Source organism: Oncorhynchus masou, unplaced genomic scaffold, assembly GCF_036934945.1.
Source record: "Oncorhynchus masou masou isolate Uvic2021 unplaced genomic scaffold, UVic_Omas_1.1 unplaced_scaffold_1455, whole genome shotgun sequence".
NCBI classification, from domain to species: domain Eukaryota; kingdom Metazoa; phylum Chordata; class Actinopteri; order Salmoniformes; family Salmonidae; genus Oncorhynchus; species Oncorhynchus masou.
Genome location: NW_027004531.1, coordinates 60,001 through 71,267, shown reverse-complemented (window position 1 = coordinate 71,267; position 11,267 = coordinate 60,001). Strand labels below are relative to the sequence as shown.

The following is an 11,267-nucleotide window of genomic DNA, read 5'->3' as shown; positions in this document are numbered from 1 at the left end:
TGTGAAGGACCTCGGCGTTACTCTGGACCCTGATCTCTCTTTTGAAGAACATATCAAGACCATTTTAAGGACAGCTTTTTTCCATCTACGTAACATTGCAAAAATCAGAAACTTTCTGTCCAAAAATGATGCAGAAAAATTAATCCATGCTTTTGTCACTTCTAGGTTAGACTACTGCAATGCTCTACTTTCCGGCTACCCGGATAAAGCACTAAATAAACTTCAGTTAGTGCTAAATACGGCTGCTAGAATCCTGACTAGAACCAAAAAATTTGATCATATTACTCCAGTGCTAGCCTCCCTACACTGGCTTCCTGTCAAAGCAAGGGCTGATTTCAAGGTTTTACTGCTAACCTACAAAGCATTGCATGGGCTTGCTCCTACCTATCTCTCTGATTTGGTCCTGCCGTACATACCTACACGTACGCTACGGTCACAAGACGCAGGCCTCCTAATTGTCCCTAGAATTTCTAAGCAAACAGCTGGAGGCAGGGCTTTCTCCTATAGAGCTCCATTTTTATGGAACGGTCTGCCTACCCATGTCAGAGACGCAAACTCGGTCTCAACCTTTAAGTCTTTACTGAAGACTCATCTCTTCAGTGGGTCATATGATTGAGTGTAGTCTGGCCCAGGAGTGGGAAGGTGAACGGAAAGGCTCTGGAGCAACGAACCACCCTTGCTGTCTCTGCCTGGCCGGTTCCCCTCTTTCCACTGGGATTCTCTGCCTCTAACCCTATTACAGGGGCTGAGTCACTGGCTTGCTGGGGCTCTCTCATGCCGTCCCTGAGGGGGTGCGTCACCTGAGTGGGTTGATTCACTGATGTGGTCATCCTGTCTGGGTTGGCGCCCCCCTTGGGTTGTGCCGTGGCGGAGATCTTTGCGGGCTATACTCAGCTTTGTCTCAGGATGGTAAGTTGGTGGTTGAAGATATCCCTCCAGTGGTGTGGGGGCTGTGCTTTGGCATAGTGGGTGGGGTTATATCCTTCCTGTTTGGCCCTGTCCGGGGGTGTCCTCGGGTGGGGCCACAGTGTCTCCTGACCCCTCCTGTCTCAGCCTCCAGTATTTATGCTGCAGTAGTTTATGTGTCGGGGGGCTGGGGTCAGTTTGTTATATCTGGAGTACTTCTCCTGTCCAATTCGGTGTCCTGTGTGAATCTAAGTGTGCGTTCTCTAATTCTCTCCTTCTCTCTCTCGGAGGACCTGAGCCCTAGGACCATGCCCCAGGACTACCTGACATGATGACTCCTTGCTGTCCCCAGTCCACCTGGCCGTGCTGCTGCTCCAGTTTCAACTGAACCGCGGCCCTAGGACCATGCCCCAGGACTACTTGACATGATGACTCCTTGCTGTCCCCAGTCCACCTGGCCGTGCTGCTGCTCCAGTTTCAACTGTTCTGCCTTATTATTATTCGACCATGCTGGTCATTTATGAACATTTGAACATCTTGGCCATGTTCTGTTATAATCTCTACCCGGCACAGCCAGAAGAGGACTGGCCACCCCACATAGCCTGGTTCCTCTCTAGGTTTCTTCCTAGGTTTTGGCTTTTCTAGGGAGTTTTTCCTAGCCACCGTGCTTCTACACCTGCATTGCTTGCTGTTTGGGGTTTTAGGCTGGGTTTCTGTACAGCACTTTGAGATATCAGCTGATGTACGAAGGGCTATATAAATAAATTTGATTTGATTTGATTTGTTGGGGGTACTAGAGGACCAGAGTTGGGGAACCCTGTTGGGGGTACTAGAGGACCAGAGTTGGGGAACCCTGTTGGGGGTACTAGAGGACCAGAGTTGGGGAACCCTGTTGGGGGTACTAGAGGACCAGAGTTGGGGAACCCTGTTGGGGGTACTAGAGGACCAGAGTTGGGGAACCCTGTTAGGGGTACTGGAGGACCAGGGTTAGGGGTACTGGAGGACCAGGGTTAGGGGTACTGGAGGACCAGGGTTGGGCTGTTGGGGGTACTGGAGGACCAGGGTTGGGGGTACTGGAGGACCAGGGTTGGGGGTACTGGAGGGTTGGGCTGTTGGGGGTACTGGAGGACCAGGGTTGGGGGTACTGGAGGACCAGGGTTGGGGGTACTGGAGGACCCGGGTTGGGGGTACTGGCCTACAGCAACCAGGGGATTCAGGACAGACAGAGCTGTGACTGACAAATCAAATCAAATGTTATTTGTCACATACACATGGTTAGCAGATGTTAATGCGAGTGTAGCGAAATGCTTGTGCTTCTAGTTCCGACAATGCAGTAATAACCAACAAGTAATCTAACTAACAATTCCTAATCTACTGTCTTATACACAGTGTAAGGGGATAAAGAATATGTACATAAAGATATATGAATGAGTGATGGTACAGAGCAGCATAGGCAAGATACAGTAGATGGTATCGAGTACAGTATATACATATGAGATGAGTATGTAAACAAAGTGGCATAGTTAAAGTGGCTAGTGATACATGTATTACATAAGGATGCAGTCGATGATATAGAGTACAGTATATAGGTATGCATATGAGATGAATAATGTAGGGTAAGTAACATTATATAAGGTAGCATTGTTTAAAGTGGCTAGTGATATATTTACAACATTTCCCATCAATTCCCATTATTAAAGTGGCTGGAGTTGAGTCAGTGTCAGTGTGTAGGCAGCAGCCATTCAATGTTAGTGGTTGCTGTTTAACAGTCTGATGGCCTTGAGATAGAAGCTGTTTTTCAGTCTCTCGGTCCCAGCTTTGATGCACCTGTACTGACCTCGCCTTCTGGATGATAGCGGGGTGAACAGGCAGTGGCTCGGGTGGTAGATGTCCTTGATGATCTTTATGGCCTTCCTGTAACATCGGGTGGTGTAGGTGTCCTGGAGGGCAGGTAGTTTGCCCCCGGTGATGCGTTGTGCAGACCTCACTACCCTCTGGAGAGCCTTACGGTTGAGGGCGGAGCAGTTGCCGTACCAGGCGGTGATACAGCCCACCAGGATGCTCTCGATTGTGCCTCTGTAGAAGTTTGTGAGTGCTTTTGGTGACAAGCCAAATTTCTTCAGCCTCCTGAGACACCAGAGGAGCGCAGGGAGGATTGGGCTGGAAATGGCAACGCTTCATGTCGTAGATGTTGACAGTGAATCCTCTTCTATGGGTTTAGGACGGTTGATGACTGAGTAGACAGCTCCAAGCTCAGGAAACAGGGCTTGAGGCCAAATTAGGATTTATTGTATGTTGTTTTTTTTTATTACGGGAAAATGGTACAGTACATCGAGGTTTAACTCGTAAGAGCATTAAATTGTAGCTTCCTTAAGGCAAAACAAATCCCTTTCAGCCACCATGTAACTGTCCTTGGTTCTCTGGTGGAACTCTGGTGATGCTGGGTACTGGAGGACCAGAGTTGGGGAACAGGGTTGGGGAACTCTGGTGATGCCTAATTATCCTGTCCCCAAGCTAATGACTTTTCAACAGGAGGAAGGGTGACCTGGGCTGGGGTGTACGTGGGTTGGAGTCCCCCACTAGCAGTAGGCCAATTATTATAGGTGGACTAATGTCATACAGAAGAATTCACTAAAATATACTCTTCCTTGGATCTAATGTCACACCATATTCATTAAAGACATAAATAGATTAATCTTTCTCAGAATGGGGAATGACATATTTCTGGAAATGCAGGAAGTAGATAAATGACCAAGATAATGCAGGAAGTAGATAAATGACCAAGATAATGCAGGAAGTAGATAAATGACCAAGATAATGCAGAAGTAGATAAATGACCAAGACAATGCAGGAAGTAGATAAATGACCAAGACAATGCAGGAAGTAGATAAATGACCAAGACAATGCAGGAAGTAGATAAATGACCAAGACAATGCAGGAAGTAGATAAATGACCAAGACAATGCAGGAAGTAGATAAATGACCAAGACAATGCAGGAAGTAGATAAATGACCAAGATAATGCAGGAAGTAGATAAATGACCAAGATAATGCAGGAAGTAGATAAATGACCAAGATACTGCAGGAAGTAGATAAATGACCAAGATAATGCAGGAAGTAGATAAATGACCAAGATAATAGCTGAACACCTTTCTGAAGGATACCATGTATCCTTATTTTATTTATATGAGAAAGAAATCATTTTTACCGTAATATCTACTGGCCTTCACTGAAGAAGAAACTGAAGTCCAATGTTGAAAAAAATATATACTAAAACAGCAGTCATCTGTCCATAGATCAGGCCTGTCTGTTCTTGCAGAGGAAGGGAACATCTAATTCATAGATCAGGCCTGTCTGTTCCTGCAGAGGAAGGGAACATCTAATTCATAGATCAGGCCTGTCTGTTCCTGCAGAGGAAGGGAACATCTAATTCATAGATCAGGCCTGTCTGTTCCTGCAGAGGAAGGGAACATCTAATTCATAGATCAGGCCTGTCTGTTCCTGCAGAGGAAGGGAACATCTAATTCATAGATCAGGCCTGTCTGTTCCTACACTGAGGAAGGGAACATCTAATTCATAGATCAGGCCTGTCTGTTCCTGCAGAGGAAGGGAACATCTAATTCATAGATCAGGCCTGTCCCTGCACTGAGGAAGGGAACATCTAATTCATAGATCAGGCCTGTCTGTTCCTGCAGAGGAAGGGAACATCTAATTCATAGATCAGGCCTGTCTGTTCCTGCAGAGGAAGGGAACATCTAATTCATAGATCAGGCCTGTCTGTTCCTGCAGAGGAAGGGAACATCTAATTCATAGATCAGGCCTGTCTGTTCCTGCAGAGGAAGGGAACATCTAATTCATAGATCAGGCCTGTCTGTTCCTACAGAGGAAGGGAACATCTAATTCATAGATCAGGCCTGTCTGTTCCTGCAGAGGAAGGGAACATCTAATTCATAGATCAGGCCTGTCCTAATTTATAGATCAGGCCTGTCTGTTCCTGCAGAGGAAGGGAACATCTAATTCATAGATCAGGCCTGTCTGTTCCTGCAGAGGAAGGGAACATCTAATTCATAGATCAGGCCTGTCTGTTCCTGCAGAGGAAGGGAACATCTAATTCATAGATCAGGCCTGTATGTTCCTGCAGAGGAAGGGAACATCTAATTCATAGATCAGGCCTGTCTGTTCCTGCAGAGGAAGGGAACATCTAATTCATAGATCAGGCCTGTCTGTTCCTGCAGAGGAAGGGAACAGCTTTGGCTCATTCAACCCCCTTCTCTCCCCTGTAACTATTCACCAAGTCGTTGCTGTAAATGACAATGTGTTCTCAGTCAACTGACCTGGTAAAATAAGGTTTAAATAAAATACAACAATGTGTTCCAACAAAAACATTTGTTTAATGTTTATATTTGTACAAAGACAAGACATTTATAACCATAGACATTCTGCAGCGTGTCGTGTTCTACTTGGGTCCCAGCATCTCGTGTGGCTTGACCCACGCGTCAAACTCTTCTGCTGTCAGGTATCCGAGCTTGATAGCAGTTTCCTTGAGATTTCCTCCCTCTCTGTGAGCCGTCTTGGCAATCTTAGCAGCTTTGTCATAACCTGTTGAGAAGATAGAGAAGGGATGAAGTCAGACGTGAAAATACTGAAGCCTCATTAAGACTGAGATTGATGACAAACCATGACCTTCTCCTTCCTCAACGTCTAAACACTGAAGACCTGAGACTCAGAGAACACAATTAAGGAACCAATAGCAGACCCTCGAAGACGATATACAGTGGGGTAAAAAAGTATTTAGTCAGTCACCAATTGTGCAAGTTCTCCCACTTAAAGATGAGAGGCCTGTAATTTTCATCACAGGTACACTTCAACTATGACAGACAAAATGAGGGGAAAAAAATCCAGAAAATCACATTGTAGGATTTTTAATGAATTTATTTGCAAATTATGGTGGAAAATAAGTATTGTATGTGGTCGTGACAGTTGGCGGTCCCAACCGAGACCTCCTGGGTTCTGTAATGTCCCAACCGAGATCTCCTGGGTTCTGTAATGTCCCAACCGAGATCTCCTGGGTTCTGTAATGTCCCAACAGAGACCTCCTGGGTTCTGTAATGTCCCAACAGAGACCTCCTGGGTTCTGTAATGTCCCAACAGAGACCTCCTGGGTTCTGTAATGTCCCAACCGAGATCTCCTGGGTTCTGTAATGTCCCAACAGAGACCTCCTGGGTTCTGTAATGTCCCAACAGAGACCTCCTGGGTTCTGTAATGTCCCAACAGAGACCTCCTGGGTTCTGTAATGTCCCAACAGAGACCTCCTGGGTTCTGTAATGTCCCAACAGAGACCTCCTGGGTTCTGTAATGTCCCAACAGAGACCTCCCGGGTTCTGTAATGTCCCAACCGAGATCTCCCGGGTTCTGTAATGTCCCAACAGAGACCTCCCGGGTTCTGTAATGTCCCAACAGAGACCCCCTGGGTTCTGTAATGTCCCAACAGAGACCTCCTGGGTTCTGTAATGTCCCAACAGAGACCTCCTGGGTTCTGTAATGTCCCAACAGAGACCTCCTGGGTTCTGTAATGTCCCAACAGAGACCCCCTGGGTTCTGTAATGTCCCAACAGAGACCTCCTGGGTTCTGTAATGTCCCAACAGAGACCTCCTGGGTTCTGTAATGTCCCAACAGAGACCTCCCGGGTTCTGTAATGTCCCAACAGAGACCTCCCGGGTTCTGTAATGTCCCAACAGAGACCTCCCGGGTTCTGTAATGTCCCAACAGAGACCTCCCGGGTTCTGTAATGTCCCAACAGAGACCTCCTGGGTTCTGTAATGTCCCAACAGAGACCTCCCGGGTTCTGTAATGTCCCAACAGAGACCTCCCGGGTTCTGTAATGTCCCTATTCAATACGTAGTGCAAAACGTCTGACCGGAGCCAAGAGGGGAGACAGGTGCAGCAGGGTCTGATGGGGGTCCTGTTAACCACAGTGTCTGACAGGGGAGACAGGTGGGGCTCCTGTTAACCACAGTGTCTGACAGGGGAGACAGGACATGACACTATCTCCACTCCCACCAGCAGACTCCCTACACACTAAGCCACCAGACAGAGTGGACTCCCTACACACTAAGCCACCAGACAGAGGGTGGACTCCCTACACACTGAGCCACCAGACAGAGTGGACTCCCTACACACTAAGCCACCAGACAGAGGGTGGACTCCCTACACACTAAGCCACCAGACGGAGTGGACTCCCTACACACTAAGCCACCAGACAGAGGGTGGACTCCCTACACACTAAGCCACCAGACAGAGGGTGGACTCCCTACACACTGAGCCACCAGACAGAGGGTGGACTCCCTACACACTGAGCCACCAGACAGAGGGTGGACTCCCTACACACTAAGCCACCAGACAGAGGGTGGACTCCCTACACACTGAGCCACCAGACAGAGGGTGGACTCCCTACACACTGAGCCACCAGATAGAGGGTGGAGTCCCTACACACTAAGCCACCAGACAGAGGGTGGACTCCCTACACACTAAGCCACCAGACAGAGGGTGGACTCCCTACACACTAAGCCACCAGACAGAGGGTGGACTCCCTACACACTGAGCCACCAGACAGAGGGTGGACTCCCTACACACTGAGCCACCAGACAGAGGGTGGACTCCCTACACACTAAGCCACCAGACAGAGGGTGGACTCCCTACACACTGAGCCACCAGACAGAGGGTGGACTCCCTACACACTGAGCCACCAGATAGAGGGTGGAGTCCCTACACACTAAGCCACCAGACAGAGGGTGGACTCCCTACACACTAAGCCACCAGACAGAGGGTGGACTCCCTACACACTGAGCCACCAGACAGAGTGTGGACTCCCTACACACTAAGCCACCAGACAGAGGGTGGACTCCCTACACACTAAGCCACCAGACAGAGGGTGGACTCCCTACACACTAAGCCACCAAACAGAGGGTGGACTCCCGACACACTGAGCCACCAGACAGAGTGTGGACTCCCTACACACTAAGCCACCAGACAGAGTGGACACCCTACACACTAAGCCACCAGACAGAGGGTGGACTCCCTACACACTAAGCCACCAGACAGAGTGGACTCCCTACACACTAAGCCACCAGACAGAGGGTGGACTCCCTACACACTAAGCCACCAGACAGAGGGTGGACTCCCTACACACTGAGCCACCAGACAGAGGGTGGACTCCCTACACACTGAGCCACCAGACAGAGTGTGGACTCCCTACACACTGAGCCACCAGACAGAGTGGACTCCCTACACACTAAGCCACCAGACAGAGGGTGGACTCCCTACACACTAAGCCACCAGACAGAGTGGACTCCCTACACACTGAGCCACCAGACAGAGTGTGGACTCCCTACACACTAAGCCACCAGACAGAGTGTGGACTCCCTACACACTAAGCCACCAGACAGAGTGGACTCCCTACACACTAAGCCACCAGACAGAGGGTGGACTCCCTACACACTAAGCCACCAGACAGAGGGTGGACTCCCTACACACTGAGCCACCAGACAGAGGGTGGACTCCCTACACACTGAGCCACCAGACAGAGTGTGGACTCCCTACACACTGAGCCACCAGACAGAGTGGACTCCCTACACACTAAGCCACCAGACAGAGGGTGGACTCCCTACACACTAAGCCACCAGACAGAGTGGACTCCCTACACACTGAGCCACCAGACAGAGTGTGGACTCCCTACACACTAAGCCACCAGACAGAGGGTGGACTCCCTACACACTAAGCCACCAGACAGAGGGTGGACTCCCTACACACTAAGCCACCAGACAGAGTGGACTCCCTACACACTAAGCCATCAGACAGAGTGGACTGTCTCAGTAGGACTCCATCTACTGCATTAAACAGACTCACTGTGCTGTAGAGCAAAACATCTCATTGACAATACTCACATTACAGTCTGGTGAATCTCAGCACTGTTGAAACGTGGGACTGTGAGTTACTGCCCTCTAGTGGTTACAGGCGAAAGGCCGATGGATAACCTGTTGATTTCTAATGCAGTTGTATTCTAAACAGTAAATGAAATCCCTTTCTACATCAGCTGATGTCTCAAAGTGCTGTACAGAAACCCAGCCTAAAACCCCAAACAGGAAGCAATGCAGATGTAGAAGCACGGTGGCTAGGAAAAACTCCCTAGAAAGACCAGAACCTAGGAAGAAACCTAGAGAGGAACCAGGCTAGGAAAAACTCCCTAGAAAGGCCAAAACCTAGGAAGAAACCTAGAGAGGAACCAGGCTATGAGGGGTGGCCAGTCCTCTTCTGGCTGTGCCGGGTGGAGATTATAACAGAACATGGCCAATATGTTCAAATGTCCATAGATGCCCAACAGGGTCAAATAATAATAATCACAGTAGTTGTCGAGGGTGCAGCAAGTCATCACCTCAGGAGTAAATGTCATTTGGCTTTTCATAGCCGATCATTCAGAGTATCTGTACCGCTCCTGCTGTCTCTGGAGAGCAGGTATCTAGATCTCGTTCATGACTTCTGGTCCCCTGCTGTATGTACGTACACTACTTGGAAGCACGTACGGTACTACGACACATACCTATGTGTGGGTTGAGGGCGGTGACCAGCATCAAGGACTCGTTCATGAGTTTGTTGATCCTGTCGATGTTCGCTTCAATGCCCACCACACAGTTATCAGTGAAGGAGACTGAGGCATCCCCCAGCAGCCTGGCCGAGTTCAACACGTTCTTAATCTGGGAGGAGGAGAGAGGAGGAGTTACATTATGACTGAGGCATCCCCCAGCAGCCTGGCTGAGTTCAACACTTAATCTGGGAGGAGGAGAGGTGTTAAGGCATCTGCATGCTTCCCATCCAAAACAGTTAGGAACAGTTTGATACAATACCAGTCAAATGTTTGGACACACCTACTCATTCCAGGATTTTTTTTCTTTATATTTACTATTTTCTACATTGTAGAATAATAGTGAAGACATCAAAACTATTAAATAACACATATGGAATCATGTCGTAACCAACTAAGAAAAAAAAAAGGGTTAAACAAATCAAAATATATTTGAGATTCTTCCACCCTTTGCCCTGATGACAGCTTTGCAAACCGTCGATGGCCAGTGATCACGCTGGAGAAGGGTGCTCTTCACGGATGAATCCCAGGTTCAACTGTACCGGGCAGATGGCAGACAGCCCTGTCGATGAGAATGGGGACGTGCTCCGGTCCTCCTTTTCCTGTAGTCCACAATCATCTCTTTAGTCTTGGTTATGTTAAGGGATAGGTTGTTATTCTAGCACCACCAGGCCAGGTAACTGACCTCCTCCCTAGTAGCTAAGTAGTAGCTAAGACGGGGAGAAGTCTGACTATAATAAAGTGCTACTCTGCCTTCTTAACAACACTATCAACAAGGCAGGTCCTACAGGCCCTAGTTTCTACCTTCTTAACAGCACTATCAACAAGGCAGGTCCTACAGGCCCTAGTTTCTACCTTCTTAACAACATTATCAACAAGGCAGGTCCTACAGGCCCTAGTTTCTACCATCTTAACAACACTATCAACAAGGCAGGTCCTACAGGCCCTAGTTTCTACCATCTTAACAGCACTATCAACAAGGCAGGTCCTACAGGCCCTAGTTTCTACCTTCTTAACAACACTATCAACAAGGCAGGTCCTACAGGCCCTAGTTTCTATCTTCTCAACAACACTATCAACAAGGTAGGTCCAACAGGCCCTAGTTTCTACCTTCTTAACAACACTATCAACAAGGCAGGTCCTACAGGCCCTAGTTTCTACCTTCTTAACAACACTATCAACAAGGCAGGTCCTACAGGCCCTAGTTTCTACCTTCTTAACAGCACTATCAACAAGGCAGGTCCTACAGGCCCTAGTTTCTACCTTCTTAACAACACTATCAACAAGGCAGGTCCTACAGGCCCTAGTTTCTACCTTCTTAACAGCACTATCAACAAGGCAGGTCCTACAGGCCCTAGTTTCTACCATCTTAACAACACTATCAACAAGGCAGGTCCTACAGGCCCTAGTTTCTACCATCTTAACAACACTATCAACAAGGCAGGTCCTACAGGCCCTAGTTTCTACCTTCTTAACAGCACTATCAACAAGGCAGGTCCTACAGGCCCTAGTTTCTACCTTCTTAACAACACTATCAACAAGGCAGGTCCTAGTTTCTACCTTCTTAACAACACTATCAACAAGGCAGGTCCTACAGGCCCTAGTTTCTACCTTCTTAACAACACTATCAACAAGGCAGGTCCTACAGGACCTAGTTTTGTTGCATTGGGACGACTGTTTAGTCGTGTGGTCAGCTGGCCCTTGGAATAGAGCGAACTCTATT

The 11,267-nt window shown here is 48.3% G+C and overlaps 1 protein-coding gene across 2 annotated transcripts in view; it reads right to left on the bottom strand.

Moving 5' to 3' along the window:
• Positions 1 to 5,275: 5,275 nt before the first annotated feature.
• LOC135530903 (fumarate hydratase, mitochondrial-like) overlaps positions 5,276 to 11,267 on the bottom strand; it is a 53,652-nt gene continuing 47,660 nt past the window's right edge. For both annotated transcript variants that reach the window (XM_064959074.1, XM_064959075.1), the window contains 2 exons: positions 9,503 to 9,656; positions 5,276 to 5,503 (listed from right to left, as the gene is read on the bottom strand). In XM_064959074.1, the coding sequence (XP_064815146.1) occupies positions 5,361 to 5,503; positions 9,503 to 9,656 (297 nt within the window). In that variant the 3' untranslated portion in view covers positions 5,276 to 5,360. The remainder of the gene's footprint in view (positions 5,504 to 9,502; positions 9,657 to 11,267) is intronic.